Source organism: Meles meles, chromosome 8, assembly GCF_922984935.1.
Source record: "Meles meles chromosome 8, mMelMel3.1 paternal haplotype, whole genome shotgun sequence".
NCBI lineage: Eukaryota > Metazoa > Chordata > Mammalia > Carnivora > Mustelidae > Meles > Meles meles.
Window position 1 is genome coordinate 19,729,492 of NC_060073.1, and position 18,441 is coordinate 19,747,932.

General features: G+C 41.8%; 1 protein-coding gene across 7 annotated transcripts in view; it reads left to right on the forward strand.

The window, feature by feature from the left end:
• The window catches only part of AMBRA1 (autophagy and beclin 1 regulator 1), a 178,674-nt gene that overhangs the window by 32,820 nt on the left and 127,413 nt on the right, over nt 1-18,441 (forward strand). For 4 of the 7 annotated variants that reach the window (XM_046015994.1, XM_046015996.1, XM_046015997.1 and 1 more), the window contains exons 3-7: nt 118-176; nt 679-862; nt 1,452-1,624; nt 2,553-2,619; nt 3,384-4,837. In XM_046015994.1, coding sequence (XP_045871950.1) covers nt 118-176; nt 679-862; nt 1,452-1,624; nt 2,553-2,619; nt 3,384-4,837 — 1,937 coding nt within the window. The remainder of the gene's footprint in view (nt 1-117; nt 177-678; nt 863-1,451; nt 1,625-2,552; nt 2,620-3,383; nt 4,838-18,441) is intronic. The other 3 variants (XM_046015998.1, XM_046015999.1, XM_046016000.1) reach the window with 1 other exon arrangement.

An 18,441-nucleotide genomic window follows, 5' to 3' on the forward strand; every position in this document is an offset into this window, starting at 1 on the left:
CTCCAGTTTTTTAGCTTACACTGGCTACTAATCTATAGTGGCTTATGTACTTTTTGAGATAGAGTGAGCCATAGTTTATAAATAATGTATTTTAACTTTTCTTGGTTTGTTTTTCAGAGAGTAGAACTGCCGGATAGTCCACGCTCTACCTTTTTACTGGCCTTCAGCCCAGACAGGTACCTAGTACTTATCTATAACTTAAGACTTGCTACAGCATTTCATTCTGTATAATTGGTCTAGCGTGGTAACATCTCTAAGGGCTCTTTGAAGCTTTGCATGAACAGCGCTTTGCCCGTGTATCAGAAGGGGAAAGAAAGTAGATGAGCATTGCTAACCATAGAAATAATGGAAATAAGCAAAGGAAACAGTGGACCTTGAGCATCCAGATTCAGAAAATTTCTCAATTGCAATCCTTTGGCAGTGTGATGCAGGCCTCTGATGGCATGATAATTTTTCTGCTGGAAAAAAACAGTCTCTAAAGGGGACATGTGTCATTTGGGGACAGTGTGGAGAAGCCAAAGCTTTTAAAGATCAGAATACTTCTGTTGTTTATAATGCCTAGGGTGTAGTGTTTCCACGCTGGGGTGGGGAATACTGGAAAGCCAGTTATCCAGAACTGATAAAGTTTGTTACCCTCCTACATGCTTCACATTCATTTCCTACTCTTTGATTTCCTAGGACTCTGTTGGCCTCCACCCATGTGAACCATAATATCTATATTACGGAGGTGAAGACTGGCAAGTGTGTTCATTCTTTGATTGGACACCGCCGTACTCCATGGTGTGTCACTTTTCATCCTACCATCTCAGGCCTTATTGCTTCTGGCTGCCTAGATGGGGAGGTCAGAATTTGGGATTTGCATGTAAGTATTTCCATTTCTTTGGTATTCTAAATGCAGAGAGTTGTTTACCATTGAGTTCTGAACTGGTTGGAGAGACTAGCCAGGTTTTTAGGACTACATCTGAGTAAGTGGTGGTCTTTCCCACTTAAATAATGGGAAGTCTAGTCCATATTCCTCCATTCTAAGATGAATACCTCATTTAACTATTCTTCCATCTGCCCATTGTGGCATAGTACAGGAGGTTCTAAAATATGTTCAGGATAGATGCCTTTTTTTTTTAGAGCAAGGATTGTACTGTGTTCTGATCATGATCGCCAAAGCAATGTGCTTCTTGTCCTGATGACTTGGTAGTGGGTTGTTGTGCACCATGTCTATGTCGATGCTCATTGTTTTGGATTGTAGATGACTTGGAGAACTGAGCTGACAGTAATAATTTTCTGATAAATTGGCGACTCTGCCAGATCACTGATTTTCTACATTTTACAGTGGACATATTTAAAGTAGACCCTATAAGTAGTCATTTTACCTTAAATGGTCCTTTCTTGAAATTGACATCCCAGTCTTCTGCCAGTTTGTAACCTGAGAATATTTGGGATTGGTTCATTTGTAGGGTGGCAGTGAAAGCTGGTTCACAGACAGCAACAATGCCATTGCTTCTTTGGCTTTCCACCCTACGGCTCAGCTCCTGTTGATTGCCACTGCCAACGAGATCCACTTCTGGGATTGGAGTCGGCGAGAGCCCTTTGCTGTGGTGAAGACAGCTAGCGAGATGGAACGGGTCCGGTGAGTGCTCTGGCCACCAGCGATGTCTGGCATAGGACTAACGTGGCAGAGAACATTTACACTTGCTGTCCCCTCAGGAAGCACTTTGTTATACCTGCTCAGAGCAGGTGGTTATGTGTACAGCTCCTACTTTTTAAGCTGCTGGCCAATCAGTAGTTCATTTTAGCTGTTTCTGATTGGTCTCATCTTCTGGTTTCTGTAGACCAAGGTTGTTAGAATGTCTTTTGGGTTCAGAGCTATCTGGATTTGGGGTAGGGCCCTCTTTTGGGAAACCTCCCTGAAAGGTGTTTAGGTAGAGGTTAATTTGGTGGGAAGTTGCTAAATCTGTTATTTGCGTTTATCAAACTGGAAAATGGAGATGAAAGTACGTGTCAGATCTGCTGACTGATATTTAGCCCTCAAAATGCAAACACGCATTGCCAGAATTAAAGCTGATGCATTCGTTTTCTTTGGTCCTCTTGGTATTGCGATTGGATATAAGAAAATTTTCTAGTCTCAGCTGTATCACTTGATGCTGAAACTGTTCACTGTCACCAGAACTTCTGCTTCTTGCCAGTGTAGCTGCTTTGTGAGGGCAGAACTAACTAACCCAGTGGCAGGGTATGGGAGTGGGCTGTGCTTTACTGTTCTGATGGGCTCTTCGGTATAAGCAAGCGTGTGCTTAATGTAGCTGCTTCTTGGGACAGAAGCCTAGGTGCTTTTTGAAATTATCTTCGTGATACATAGTCCCCTATTCTGGCAAGTGTGAGGAGATAACAAGAAGTATTGAGCCCTATTATTTTGATTTCTTCAAGAGTTTTGAAAGTTTCTAGAATGAAGAGGATGCCTGGGTAATCCACAGTTATCAGTAGTGATTGCTGTACATTTGAACACAGACTTCCTCTTCTTATTTAACGTCTATGCGTGTCTTGTCTTTTTGTGTTTTCAGTCTGGTGAGATTTGATCCTCTCGGACACTACTTACTCACAGCCATTGTTAACCCCTCTAATCAACAGGTAAGTTAGTCAGCAGTTCCAACTCCATCTAAACTGGGAGTTTTTTTTTTTTTTTTAAAGATTTTATTTATTTATTTGACAGAGAGAGATCACAAGTAGACAGAGAGGCAGGCAGAGAGAGTGAGAGGGAAGCAGGCTCCCCGCGGAGCAGAGAGCCCGATGCGGGGCTCGATCCCAGGACCCTGAGATCATGACCTGAGCTGAAGGCAGCGGCTTAAACCACTGAGCCACCCAGGCGCCCCATAAACTGGGAGTTTTTTCCTAAACTAGTGCTCCAATTCTGATTTTATTGGACTTGTACTTTGTAATGACCAGGTGTTTCTTTTCCAGCTGAGATTGAGAACTAGCTTCAGACTGTGTATTCAAAGTGCTAGCCATAGCCTTGACAGGGGAGTCAATTCTGAAACCACCTTTTTAGAAGTAACCAGGCTGTGTTGATTAGCTTGTCATTTTTATGCCTCTGGCTGCTTGACATTTTTGCTTCCCTCACTGCCTCTGTGTCAGAGAGATGCACTTTGTAAAAGCATCGGTTGCCCTCTGTACCCATGCAGAAGTGTCACTAATTGGAAGTGACCAATTTAATTCCATATGATGATCCAGAAGCTGAAGCCAGTTAGTCCTCAGTGCTTCAGGGTAGGGTTGTTGTCTCTCCATGACGACTGTTTTCCTTGGATGGTAGTCAGTAGTTAGTTTTCCTTGATTTACTTGGAGGTTCTACCTAACAGCCTCGCTCTCCCCCTGCCCCACCTCGCTCCACGTTGCAGGGTGATGATGAACCAGAGATTCCCATAGATGGAACAGAGTTATCCCACTACCGTCAGCGTGCCCTGCTGCAATCACAGCCAGTTCGCCGGACGCCTCTCCTCCACAATTTCCTGCACATGCTGTCCTCCCGCTCCTCTGGCATCCAGGTGGGAGAGCAAAGCACAGTGCAAGATTCTGCTACCCCCTCACCCCCACCGCCTCCCCCTCAGCCCTCCACGGAGCGCCCCAGGACTTCCGCTTACATCCGGCTCCGACAGCGGGTCAGTTACCCCACAGCTGAGTGCTGCCAGCACCTTGGGATCCTGTGCCTTTGCAGCCGCTGCTCTGGCACTCGAGTTCCTTCCCTCTTGCCACACCAGGACAGTGTCCCCCCTGCTTCTGCCAGGGCTACTACCCCTTCCTTTTCTTTTGTACAGACCGAGCCCTTCCATCCCCCGGAGCAGGCCTCGTCAGCGCAGCAGGACCAGGGCCTCCTGAACCGGCCGTCTGCCTTCAGTACAGTTCAGAGCAGCACTGCCGGCAACACGCTCCGCAACCTCAGTCTGGGCCCCACCCGTCGCTCTTTGGGAGGCCCTTTGTCCAGCCACCCTTCTAGATATCACCGAGAAATAGCTCCTGGGCTGACAGGGTCCGAGTGGACCCGGACAGTGCTCAGTCTGAACTCCCGCTCTGAGGCAGAATCCATGCCTCCGCCCAGGACCAGTGCCTCTTCGGTGAGTTTGCTGTCTGTGCTGAGACAGCAGGAAGGTAGCTCTCAAGCATCTGTGTACACTTCAGCCACAGAAGGGAGGGGTTTTCCAGCTTCAGGGTTGGCAGCTGAGTCAGATGGAGGAAGTGGCTCCAGCCAAAACAACTCAGGCAGCATTCGCCATGAGCTTCAGTGTGACCTGAGACGCTTCTTTCTGGAGTATGACCGGCTTCAGGAGCTGAACCACAGCCTGAGTGGAGAAGCCCCCCAGACCCAACAGGCCCAGGAAATGCTCAATAACAACATTGAGTCTGAGAGGCCAGGCCCCTCCCACCAGCCCACCCCACACAGTAGTGAGAACAACTCCAACCTGTCCCGTGGCCACCTGAACCGCTGTCGTGCTTGCCACAATCTCCTGACCTTCAACAACGACACCCTGCGCTGGGAAAGAACCACACCCAACTACTCCTCTAGTGAGGCCAACTCCTCCTGGCAGGTCCCCAGCACCTTCGAGGGCATGCCATCGAGTGGCAGCCAGCTGCCACCCCTTGAGCGGACTGAGGGCCAAACGCCCAGCTCCAGCAGGCTGGAGTTGAGCAGCTCTGCTAGTCCACAGGAGGAGAGGACTGTGGGAGTGGCCTTCAACCAGGAGACAGGCCACTGGGAAAGAATTTACACCCAGTCTAGCAGATCTGGAACTGTATCACAGGAGGCCTTACATCAGGATATGCCTGAGGAGAGCTCTGAGGAAGATTCACTTAGGAGGTAAGCAGGTGCTTTCTTGTCTTCTCCTACATCCCTTACTTTTCTCCTTACGTCTGTTCCTTCAGTCCTGTAGATGTTGTGGCTGGATCTGGAGCGTCTGGGACCCGTGCATCTGGTTTTGGTCTCCCTGATATCCATTGCATCTACTTGGAAGATCTTGCTCTGGTGGCAGAGATAGAACGGGGCCTAACAGTATAAGTCACTTGGTTCTGCTAGCTCCTTTTCTGGCTAAGCTCATGAGACCTTTCACCTTAAAGGAGAATATAGAAGAAAAAAAAAGAATATAGATCAGGTTAGAGTTGCAGGAGGAGGTAGAGCCATTGAGTTTCTCTGCCCTGCTTTTTGACCTTCTTGGAGGATTATATGTGCCAGCACTAGTTACTGTGAAAAAAGAAAATGTCCCAGAGTGCTAGACTAGCATATTAGCTCTTTTTCAGTCGTGTCTCTTTGGACAGTTGTGTTCACCTGTTAAACCTTATCTTTTGGAACACTGAGACTTGACAGAAGGGAAAAGAAAATTTGTGTGTGTGTGTGTCAAGGAAAGTCCATTTTTTTAGGGATACATTATTTTTTTGGATAGCAAATTAGTTGCTTAGTTAAGATTCTTTGAGGAGAACTTCCAGATGGACATTCACCTCAAGGTGAGGAAGAAGAATAATTTGTAGAAGGAAGGCCTCTCCATACTCAGATCAGCATCCCAGGCAACTCTTCCATGGAAGAAACGGAGTGGGTGTAGTTGACCGCCCACCACACGTTCCATGTATGGCTGTGTGCGCATCTATCTTGATTTATTAGGGACTTCTTTCTGTAATTCTGTAAAGGTCACATCTAGCGTAATCACCAACTCCCAGAATATGTCTGTTGGATCCAAACAGCATATTGCTCTGCATTACATCCTCTGTTGAAGCAACTGAAATTTCTGACATAAGCTTCTAACAAGGGTGGGAATATGGATTGTGCACATAATGTACTTGTTATTTTGGGAGAATGCTTTAGAGAGTTACCCAGTTAATAAGTATTTGTTGAATGGTTAGTTTTTCCAGCACTGTGCTAGGCACTGTAGGGAATACAGAAAAAGTATAATACCTGGTCTTTACCCACTGGGACTGTTATTATAAAGGCAGGACTTATTTATATGCAATTATATAAAAAATGTAGATGACCCAAATGCTTCAGTGTGCAGTATTGAGATTAGATGCAGTCTCATTTCAGAGAAAGGGAAGTATTATCAAAGAAGGCTGTACGAAATCAAGTTTTGAAAGATGGGTAGGATTAGGGAAAGACCTTTTTATTTTAGGGGACCAGCACATTCTAATACAGAAAAGAACATGTTGAATGCAAGATAGTGGGTGGTTACTAGGGGCTGTGGCTAAGGGGAAGATAGGACACTTGGTTGGATATGAAAGATAGACAAAATAATAGAGTTTGTTACTATGCTCATATAATTGAGACTAGTTCTGGGTTAACATCTCCTAAATTCCCAGCTTTGGAATATTTTGCCTTGCATAACGGCCCATATTAGGAACCTGAGACCGTTACTCCTCTTTGTCAAGAGAGGTGGGAAGGTAGCAAGCACAGTGTCTGACATAGAGTAAGCATACAAAAGGTTTATGAAAGGTAGTTGTAAAAGAATTGTCTTTAGTTATTGCTCTAAAAGCCTCCCAGGACCTGTTTCCATAGTACGAGTGGGCCTCTGGTCAGTTAGCCTTTGTGCATTCTGTTGTAGTAGTACCTCTTCTGGTGTTGTTCTGAGAAATATCTGAGTGGTTTAAAGTAAACTCCGTTTGATAATGATTAGAGATACCAATTACTGAGGTCCTACTATGTGTTAGATACTGTATCTTTGCATTAGTTATTTCTAATTTCCACCATAACTCTGCAAGGCAGATATCAAATGTCTCATTTTACTTTTTTTTTTTTTTTAAGATTTTATTTATTTATTTGACAGAGATCACAAGTAGTCAGAGAGGCAGGGCAGAGAGCGAGAGAGAGGGGGAAGCAGGCTCCCCGCGGAGCAGAGAGCCCTATTCAGGGCCTGATCCCAGGACCCTGAGATATGACCTGAGGTGAAGGCAGAGGCTTTAACCCACTGAGCCACCCAGGTGCCCCAAATGTCTCATCTTACATTTGAGGAAAGTGAGGCTCAGAAAAGTTGAGTTTCTTGTTAAAGATCCCTAAGTAGGTTGCTGAGTGGGGATTTGAATTCTAGTTTGTAGGACTACAGGTTTTTCCAAGCCGCCAACCATGGTATATTGCTTAGTGTGATACCTCATTTTTCGATGAACCATTTTTATTAATTTTTAGTTTCATTTAGTTTTTTATTATGATAATCTTCAGACATATAAAAATAAAAAGTTTAATAAGTGAATTTTCATCTATCTCTCATCTGACTTTAAAAATTATTAACATTTGTCCAGCTTCCATTTGTCTATATCCCCTGTTGACTCCCCCGACCCAGACATAAAATTTCATCTGAAAATAATATGTTTCTCTAGAACAGTGCCATCCAATAAACTGTTCTACAGTGACATAAGTATTCTTTATCTGTGTTGTCCAGTAGGCATTAGCCACATGTGGCTAATAAGCATTCAAATGTGGCTAGTGTGAACTGAGGAGCTACATGTACATTTTAAAATTTTAATTAAATGTAAATAGCCACATGTGACTAAAATGTTAATCACTTCTTAATAAAAGTAGACCATTTTAAACCCAGAAACTGGGGCATTTGGGTGGCTCAGTCAGTTAAGCATCTGCCTTCGGCTCAGGTCATGATTCCAGGGTCCTGGGATCGAGTCCCGCATTAGACTCCCTACTTAGTAGGAAGGAAGCCTGCTTCTCCCCCTCCCACTGCCCCTGCTGGTGTTCTCTCTCTTACTGTCTCTTTCTTCAAATAAATAAATAAAATCTTAAAAACAAAACAAAACAAACCCCAGAAACTGTTTGTGTTTTAAATTAAAAAGTTCAAATGTTTAAAAATGTAGGCTCTGGTAAATAATTGTGTAAATATATTTTTTTCTTTTAAAAATATACAAATAGTGCATGGTTTCATTGTAAAATATAGTAGTTATATGATTTGTGGAGTCACTTGAGATGAGCTAGGATGAGATGTACTGTGGGGGCTGACAGCCTGCTCAAAAATGAGGTACAATGTAAAATATTCCAAGTGCATAGCCTTTATAGAAGGGCCATCACTTCCTCATAATTTGAGTGGCTGCATTCTAGTGTAAATCCCTAATACATACAAGTGCTTATCAGCATCTTCTGCCACCTTTGAAAGGGACCTGATGTTCTCTAGCTAATGAGCCGGCCCTTGCTTGGCTTTCCCCAGCAGGTGTCACTGTTGGGCTGTTGCTGCTGCTAGACTAGTATGGCCGGCAGGAAAGGAAGGTGTCCTTATTGTGTGCCTAGTCAGCTTGAAGGGAGATTTATTCTTTGGCCTTGTAGTAGGAGATAGACAAAAGAAGCATATTTTGATCCTCAGTGCTGCTGATTTAATTAATAGTGTTTGAAAATAGTGAGAATATTGAGCACAAGTGTGTCATTTCAGTATAGCTGTTACTGAGCTCTGATAACCAGTTCACAGTTTGTCTCCTTTTGCCTGTGAGCGGTAGAGGGCAAGCAGCCTGTGTAGTCTTGACTCCAGGTTAAAAGTTATAACTTGGGTGGCAGACCTTTTCCTCACCACCAGAAACAACTACTACTACTTCTTCTTTTTTTTTTTTTTTAAATTTTATTTATCCATTTGACAGAGAGAGAGAGCACAAGCAGGGGGAGTAACAGGGAGAGGGAGAGGGAGAAGCATGCTCTCCACTCAGCAGGGAGCCCGACCTGGGGCTCGATCCCAGGACCTTGTGATCATGACCTGAGCCCAAGGCAGATGCTTAACTGACTGAGCCACCCAAATGCCCCCAGAAACTTTTTGGGTTTGATAGCCCAGCATCTAGCAGAAGATCAGGGTCTTGTGGTTCCCTGCAGCTTGCAGCAGGAGTCCTTGTGGCTTCGAAAGGTTGGTATTAGGAAAAAGAGAAAATTACTTAAAAGGCATTTTAAAGCTGGAAAAAACCTAGAGTGTATTTAATCCAGCCCCTCCCCTTTTTTTTAAATGAAAAAACTTAGATCTAAAGAAATGACTTCTTAAGAGGTGCTTATAAGAACCGTGTGGAATTCAGGGCGCCTGGGTGGCTCAGTGGGTTAAAACTTCTGCCTTTGGCTCAGGTCATGATTAGCCTGCTTCCTCCTCTCCCACTCTATCTCTGCCTGCTTGTGATCTCTGTCAAATAAATAAATAAAATCTTTTAAAAAAGAACCGTGCGATTCAAACTGGTAGGTCCTAAAGAGGGCACTCTTTCCTCCTCTTCATTTGAAATTAGTGCTTTCACATACTGAGTTTTCTCTGTCAGAACCTCTGTTGCTCCTATAGATCATTGAGGGGTGGGGGTGGTGCGGTGGGCTCTTCAGTCAACTCTCTTTGTAAATAACTGGAGGTCTGGGGCACCTGGGTGGCTCAGTGGGTTGGGGCCTCTGCCTTCCGCTCGGGTCGTGGTTCGGGGTCCTGGGATCGAGCCCCGTGTCGGGCTCTCTCAGCGGGGAGCCTGCTTCCTCCTCTCTGCCTGCCTCTCTGCCTGCTTGTGATTTCTGTCTGTCAAATAAATAAATAAATAAATCTTAAAAAAAAAAAAAAAAGAACTGGAGGTCTGATAATTCATTTACAATTATTGTCTCTCTATAGAAATGTAACCAACACAATGTTTTTAGGGATATAGGAGAAACATTGTTTTAGTTATTTGCCCATAGAATTGCATTGATGAGGTTTTTGGAAGTGATCCCAGTTTGGGAAGTCCACTATAAAAATCCCAACAAATGGGAGATAAAATCTGGGCCAAATCTTCCTCAACTAAATTATGCCTGCATTCCTTCTCCAGAAAGGTGACAAGGCCTTTCGTCTGAAGTATTTAATAAGATTGAATGTGTTCTGAGAACTGATGTCTTTTGATCTGCACTTTTCCCTTATGATAAAAGAAGATTGGGGAAATTTGGCCCAGAACATTGAAGGTTAGAGTTGGAACCCTGCATTTGATTTCTCAGTTTTTTTAGACTTTTGTGAGGGAATTGCTTTGGAGTTGGAGCAGTCCGAAGCCTCTTGAGGCTTTGTGGGCCAACGAACTTGTTTGATGCCTCAGCTCTATTCACATGGGGATTTTCCAGGGAGTGCTCAGCCGAAGTATCATTGATGGGAGAATAAATGGATATATCTGCAGGGGTAGTCATAGGTCCACAAGAGGGAGAAGGTGACCTAGAAATTAGGAAGGCACCAGTCTTTTCAGCTTGATCATGATAAAGACAGCGTCCATCTTTAGTAGCTTTGCTGTGCCATTGACCTTACTGGACTTAAAGAGTTTATATATATATATATAAAATCACTTTCAGTTTCTTTGGATGGGAGTATACTCAATTTATTATTCAAAACCTAAGACAGCTGTCCTCTTTTCCTTTGAGAAGATTTCCCTGAATGTCCCAAATAATCACATTCTCTTTGTTGCTTGACTAGACGTACAGGTACTTACTTGTAATATTGTACCCATGAGAGAAAAGTATTTGTTTCCTTTTCTGTCAGCTCCCTGAAGGCAGTGATTATGTCTATATTCCTACTGTTCCTAGAATACTACCTGGCACATAGTAGGTGCTCAGAAAATGTTAGTTGAATTCAGCAAATGGAATTGAAATTCCATCCCCAGTTATTCATTATGAAGTATAAATTCTTTTTGGCTTGGTAAAAAAAGAAGACCCATTATTATGCCACATCCTTTAGTCTTCTAGGGAGTCATTGCATTAATAATTTCTTGTTGAATAAATGAAATGGCATTATCTAGAGTTATACGTGGAAGACCTTCTGTAACTTGAGCTCAGGTGACCTAGAAGTTGTTCCTCTGATGTTTCACTATTGTGCTATGTTTATAACTTGTATGTTGGTTGTCCTGAAGCCTGTAATAAGTCTTGTTGCACCTGATCAGCTGTCCTTCGTACTGGTTCTCACGGATGACTCAGGGCCTGCATAGTCCTTGAGTGCACCCGCATCATACAGCTTTCTCTCTTTCCCTCTTTTTTTAGGTTTTTATTTTAATCATGCTCATCATGCACTCCTTAATCCCCATCACCTATTTCACCCATCCCCCTGCCCACCTTCCCTCTGGAAACTATCAGTTTATTCTCTATATCAGTCTGTTTCTTGGTTTGCCTCTTTCTCCAACCCCCACCCATCGCCTTTACTCATTTATTTTGTTTTTTAAATACCACTTATGAGTGACATCATAGGGTATTTGTCTTTCTGTGTGTTATTTCACTTAGCATTATACTCTCTGGTTCCAGCCATGTAATTGCAGTTGGCAAGATTTCATTCTTTCTTATGGCTGACTAATACTCCAATGCATATGTATACACCACATTTTCTTTATCCATTCATCCAATGTAGGGGTGCATGTAGCCCTTTGAATTCGTATTTTTGTGTTTTTTGGGTAAGTACCCAGTAGCATGCTTGCTGGATCACAGGTAGTTCTATTTTTAACTTTCCGAGGAATCTCCATACTGTTTTCCAGAGTGACTGTATTCCCACCAACAGTGCAAGATGGTTCCTTTTTTTCCACATCCTCCCCAACACCTGTTGTTTTTGTATTGTTGGTTTTATCCATTTTGACAGTTGTGAGGTGCTGTCTTATTGTAGTTTTGATCTGCATTTCCCTGATGACGAGTGATGATGAGCATCTTTTCATATGTCATCCATCTGGATGTCTTCTTTGGAGACATGTCTGTTCATGTCTTCTACCCACTTTTAAATTGGATTATTTGATTTTTGGGTGTTGATTTTATATGTTCTTTATTTCTTTTTTTTTTTTTTTTTTGTTCTTTATTTCTTTATATATTTTGGATACCAACGCTTTACCAGATATGTGCTTTGCACATATCTTCTCCCATTCCATAGGTTGCCCTTCAGTTTTGTAAAGGCTTCCCTCCCTGTGCAGAAGCCTTTTACTTTAATGTAGTCCAATAGTTTTATTTTTGCGTTTGTTTTCTTTGCCTCAGGGGACATATCTAGGGAAAAGTTGCTCTGGCTGATATCAGAGAAATGACTGTCTTGCTTTCTTCTAGGATTTTTTATGTTTCAGGTATCACATTTTTAAAAATTTTTTAATTTTTAAAGATTTTATTTATTAGAGAGATCACAAGCAGAGCGGAAGGGTAGAAGGAGAAGCAGATTCCCTGCTGAGTAAGGAGCCCGATGTGGGACTCCATTCCAGGACCCTGGGATCATGACCTGAGCTGAAGGCAGATGCTTAACCGACTTGAGCCACCAAAGTGCCCCTCCTTTTTTAAGATTTTTATTTATTAGAGAGAGAGAGAGACAGGTCTCAAATTTAGATCTTTAATTCATTTTAACTTATTTTTGTGTATGGTGTAAGAAGGTGGTCCAGTTTCATTCATTTGCATGCAGCTTTCCAGTTTTCCTAACACCATTTGTTGAAGAGACTTTCTCCATTGGATATTTTTTCCTACTTTGTTGAAGATTAATAACTGCATAATTGTGGGTTTATTTCTGGATTTTCTGTTCTGTTCTGTTGATCTGTGTCTGTTTCTGTGCCAGTACCATACTGTTTTGAGCTTTATAGTATAACTTGAAGTCCAGAAATGTGATGCCTCCAGCTTTGCTTTTCATTTTCAAGATTGCTTTGGCTATGTGGGATCTTTTGTGGTTCCATACAGATTTTAGGATTGCTTGTTCTAGTTCTGTGAAAAATGCTGTTAGTATTTTATAGGGATTGCATTAAATGTGTAGAGTGCTTTGAGTAGTATAGACATTTTAACAGTATTTCTTCTTCTAATCCATGAGCATGGGATGTCTTTCCATTTCTTTGTGCCATCTTCAATTTCTTTCATCAGTGTTTTATAGTTTTCAGAGGACAAGTCTTTCACTTCTTTGGTTAGGTTTATTCCTGGGTATCTTATTATTTGTGGTGCAGTTATAAACAGGATTGCTTTCTTAATTTCTCTTTCTGGTGCTTCATTACTGATGTATAGAAAATGCAACAGATTTCCTGCAACTTAATTCTTTCATTAGTTCTAGCAGTTTTATGGTGGAGTCTTTTGGGCTTTCTATAAATAGTATCATGTCATACTCAAATAGTGACAGTTTTACTTTTTCTATATCCATTCGGATGCCTTTTATTTCTTTTTGCTATCTGATTGCTGTGGCTGGGACTTATGATACTATGTTGTATAAAAGTCGTGAGAATGGACATCCTTGTCTTGTTCCTGACCTTAGGGGAGAAGCTCTCAGTTTTCCCCCATTGTGGATGATGTTCTCTCTGGGTTTTTCATTTATGGCATTTATTATGTTGAGCTGTGTTCCCTTTAAACCTACTTTGTTGAGGGTTTTTATCATGAATGGATGTTGTACTTTGTCAGATGCTTTTCTGTGTCTGTTGAAATGATGACATGATTCTTTTTTTTTTTTTATAAGATTTTATTTGTTTGACAGAGAGATCACAAGTAGGTAGAGAGGCAGGCAGAGAGAGAGGAAAGCAGGCTCCCCACCGAGCAGAGAGCCTGATGTGGGCCTTGATCCCAGGACCCCTGAGACCATGACCTGAGCCGAAGGCAGAGGCTTAACCCACTGAACCACCCAGGCACCCCTGATCATATGATTCTTATCCTTTCTCATGTTGATGTAATGTATCACGTTGGTTGATTTGCGAATATTGAACCACCCTTGCAACCCAGGAACAAATCCCACTTGCTCGTGATGAATCATTTTAAAAAAAATATATTACTGGATTCAGTTTGCTAGTATTTTGTTGAGGATTTTTGCATCTATATTCATCAGAGATATTGGCTATACAGCTGCCTCTTTATACTATTCTGTTGGTCTTTGTCTTGGCTTATCACTGATATTAATACCTCTGCAGGTCAGTGTTATTGTTTTTCTTTGAAGACTCTCTGGAGTCTCGGGTGCCTGACTGGCTCAGTTGAAAGATCATGTGAGTTTTGATCTCAGGATTGTGAGTTTGAGCCCCACATTGGGTATAGAGATTACTAAAAAAAAAAAGTAGATAAACTTAAAAAAAAAAAAAACCCAAAATATCCGCAGTCTCAATGGTGGAATACTTGGTCCTAACAGAATCCGATTAGATGAGAATAAGCCGAACTAAATGTGAAGGTTCTGTTCCCGTTGGTGCTTTATGTTGTTTCTATGGAAGGCTTTCACTGAATCTGCTTAGAGTAGGGTGTTTGAAATTTGAGAAAGTGGGTGCTCTCATTTTATTTCATTTTGGTGTATGAGCATTATTAAAATTATCAGTTTTTTAGCTTTAGGTGATTAGGGTTTTTGTTTGTTTGTTTTGGTGAGGGGCAGAATTCTTGTAATTAAGAGAGAGTTTTGCTTTACCTCTAATTATGCTCCTAAAAAATTGGAGGAATTGTTGTCTTCGGTATTCAAGTTGTAATGAATCCTTCTAACTTTTGATTTCTTACCCAGAAATTTGGCATTTGAGGACAAAGAGGGAAGAATTCTCAACCAAGAGAAATTAATTTGTGATGTGACCAAATCATGGCTTGTTCTGGGAATAGAGAGAAGCACGTATCGAGAAATCAAAAATGAGACAAAACTGATGGCGGAGTAAGAGGCTTAGTGTCAAAGAGGTATTGCGGAAGCTGGGGGAAGGTAAACCCGGGTCTTAGAGGAGAGACGGAGTATGGCAAAGACTATCACTTGTGAGTGAGGCTCTTTTTTTTTTTTAAAAAGATTTTATTTATTTATTTGACAGAGAGAGATCACAAGTAGGCAGAGAGAAAGGAGGAAGCAGGCTCCCTGCAGAGCAGAGAGCCCGATGCGGGGCTTGATCCCAGGACCCTGAGATCATGACCTGAGCCGAAGACAGCGGCTTAATCCACTGAGCCACCCAGGCGCCCCATGAGTGAGGCTCTTATTGTAATCTTCGGCTTTGGGTTAGTGAAATGATTACTGATTGACTGATTGAGTGATTCAGTCATTCAGTTAAGAAGTATTTACTAAGCACCTACTGTGTACCAGATACTCTTTCAGCACCAGCAATATATCTCATTCGAATGGGAGAAAGACAGTAAACAAATAGATAAAATATCTAGCTAGGATGCCAGGTGGTAATAGGTCTATGGAGAATAATATTTTAAAGTATAGGAGGTGCTGGGGTGAAAGTTGCAGTGTTAAGCGGGATCAGAGGAAGTCTGGGAAGATGACATTGGAGCAGAGACCTCAAGGAGGCATTCTAGAAAAGAGAAGGGCAAATGCAAAATCCCAGAGATGCTTGGCTGGAGTGCAGCAAAGGATGGCATGATAGAAGGTGAAGGTGGAGAGGTGATGGGGATTGGATTATTGCAGGGTCTTCTAAACCATTTAAGGAATTTTACCTCTTACTCAGAGTGGTTTGGAAAGCCATCAGAAGCAGAGTAGCATGATTTTATATTTTTAAAGGATCACTGTGTCTGCTGATTGAGAAGAGACTGAAGAGGCTCTGCTAAATAGGGTAAATTAAAGTTAGGCAACATCACACGCTTTTAGATTCATTTGTGTCTTGAGACTGGAGAAAACCAGAAGGCAGGAGTCAATGATTATGTCAGAATTAGAAAGGCCTTAAATGTTTGAATGAAGAGTTGCTAAATAAATAAAGAAAGCCTCTTAGCAGGCAGTCTTGTCTGCAACAAAGCCTTACCCCCTCCCCAACCATAAAGGCATGTTATTGAAACTTCAAGAAAGGGAGAGCCTCAAAAAGCTATAGTGAATGAGAGAAAATCAGTGGAAATTTTGAGATGTCTTATTTTCTGCTTATAAAACAAATACAAATTCATTTGTAAAAATTTAAACATTACAGAAATGAGTGTTACAGAAAGAATATTCTCTGCAGTGCTAGTCAGTTAACAATTTATGTGTTAACTGCAGTTTTCTTTTAATGTAAATAAAAACATTTTTTCTTTATTTGTAAAAATGGGATCATACTAAATCTACTGGTTTTTACATTTACGTATTTCACTTAATATGTCATGGACATTTTCCCATGCTGGTGTATATAGATCCGTTGTGTTCTTTTTGACAGTGGCATAGTATTCCAGCAGTTGAATGCACTCTAATTGACTTAACCAGTACCTTGTTGATAGAATCTGGATTGTTTCTGGTTTTTACTTTTCACAGACAGTGCTTGCTGTGTCATCTTTGTGTACTTGTGCAGGTGTTTCTAGAGGAGGACGAATTTTTAGAAGTATAATTGCTGGGGCCGAAAAGCATGAACATTGCTGATGGTAAATGAAAATTAGTTGTATGGTATTCATATTACTAATATAAGATATTTTCTATTTCCAATTTTATTTCATTGAATATAATTTCATAGATTGGGACTCATAATCCTGGATTGCTTTTTTTTTTCTTTCCTTCTCCCATAAGGTGGTAAGTTTCTCAGTAGTAAAGTCTCCTACCTTTGGGTTTTTCAGGAACCTTGTTCCTCAGGGTTGAAAGGACTTCTGTTTTCTCAATTCTAAATATGTGCCACCTGGAGATGTTCATTTATTTCTCTAGCAGACTTGTATAAGGGAGACATAACCTTGGTTTCACCTTTGACATTCACTTACTGGCTTTAGGCCACCTGGTCTTTAGGGTCTTGTTAACTAACTGGGAGAAACCAGGAATCTCTTGCCCTATCATAAAGCAGGAACATTTAGATATTTGACGTATTTGTCTTTGGGGGTAATTAGAAAACCCGTTTCTTTCTTTGGCAATATGAGGGTGAGGGTAGCGTGGAAGAGAGGGTACCAGTGTTAATCTTTTTCACCTTCACTGCTCACCTGCACAACTAGGTCACTATATTTGAGCCTCTTTGAATTCTGAGCATGTCCCTGGTTGTATCCTCTATATCAAAGGTTGGCAAACTTTTTCTGTGAAGGGCAGGATAGTGAATATTTCAGGCTTTGTAGGCCATACGGTCTCTGTTGCAAATATTGAACTCTGCCATTGTAGCATGAAAGCAGCCAGAGACAACTTGTAAGTGAATGAGTGTGGCTTTGTTCCAATAAAATTTTTATTTATAGACACAAATGCGATTTTCATATACTTTTCACGTGTTATGAAATAGCCTTCTTTTGATGTTTTTCAGCTATTTAAAAATATAAATACCATTTTTAGCTCATGGGCTGTACAAAAATAGGCAGCAGGCCAGATTTGGCCGACAGACCGTGGTTTGCCAGTCCCTGCTCTACGTGTACGTGATTTGGAAGAGAGTCAGGTGCTATAGTAATAGACGGCATTATGATAATGAAGGCTCTGAAGAGGTAGGTAGGGGACTCTTGTGCTGTTTTTCTCCTGTCTCTACTTTGGACTATATGTCCTAAGTATTGGCTCTTTTAAGATTCTTTGCCGTTAAAAGCAGGCGTTAAGTGCATGAAGAGTTTCTAGTTTCCTCTATCTGCCCTGAAGCAAGGTTTTCAGCCTTGCTCTGTATCTGTCGTGGGAATTGTTTGCAAGTGAGGAGGCTTGCCCTGGTATGGGGGAGGGTGGGAGCCTCCAAGCCCTGCAGGCAGTATGCTTGACAAGCAGCCCTTCTCCCACTGCAGGTCAAATTAGCACCTGTTAAGACTGATCTAAATTATCCCCCATCATCCCTCTCTCTGGGGCTGAATGGTGCAGAGCAGGCTGTGTGCTTTGTATACACACTGAGAACTTGAAAAGATGTAATCACTTCTGTCAGCTCCCAGTGTTGGAGTGTTACAGGGACTTCAGTGGGATCTATGTGTGTGCTGTGATACACTGGGAGCAATTTCTCATGTACTCCTTCACTTCCCCTTCAAGTCCCCTTCTCTTCCGTATCTGCTCACAGTAGTGCTCCAAAGGGTGCGTTGGAGGTTTCTCTAAGACAATAACACCAGGTGTATGGGGTTCTGTTTGCATAATATATTTTGCTTATTGTAACCAGTCCCAGCTCATTAGAGCTATGCAGGTAGCTTCTCCTCCTCCTCTTGGATTTCTTATATATTTGTAGGGAGGGGAGGATTCAGTACATCTTATTTCTTTTGGAAGCACCCCAGACAGCGTATTTGTGTGAGAAAATTTGGCTTTAGTGTGTGGGCCTGTAACATTAATCCAGAGATTGCAAAATAACCTTCAGTTATGTTTATTTGACCTTTACAGTGTTTCTAAAAATTTCAGTTTTTTTTCCACTTAAGTCCAGATTTCTGGATTCTGTTGGGAAAAAAAATGAGAAGATCTGGCTTATAGTCCTACGAAATAACTAACAGTAGGATTTGAGTAGTTACTGCCCCTTTAGTCAAGCATGGAAGTTTCTTTGTGACTTAATCTGCACTGGGCTGTTATTTATGTTTCTTAATTTGAGTTTCATGTTTATTACCTCTGCATTAGCTCAAGTAAATCGTGTTGATGGTTTTGTGTTGGCAAGTGTTTGTTTTGTTTTGTTTTGTAAAAAGATTTTATTTATTTGAGAGAGAGAGCAAGTGAACAGGAGTGGGGGCGAGGGTGGTGAGGGCAGAGGCCAAGGGAAAAGCAGACGCCCCCTTGAGAGGGAGTTTGACACATA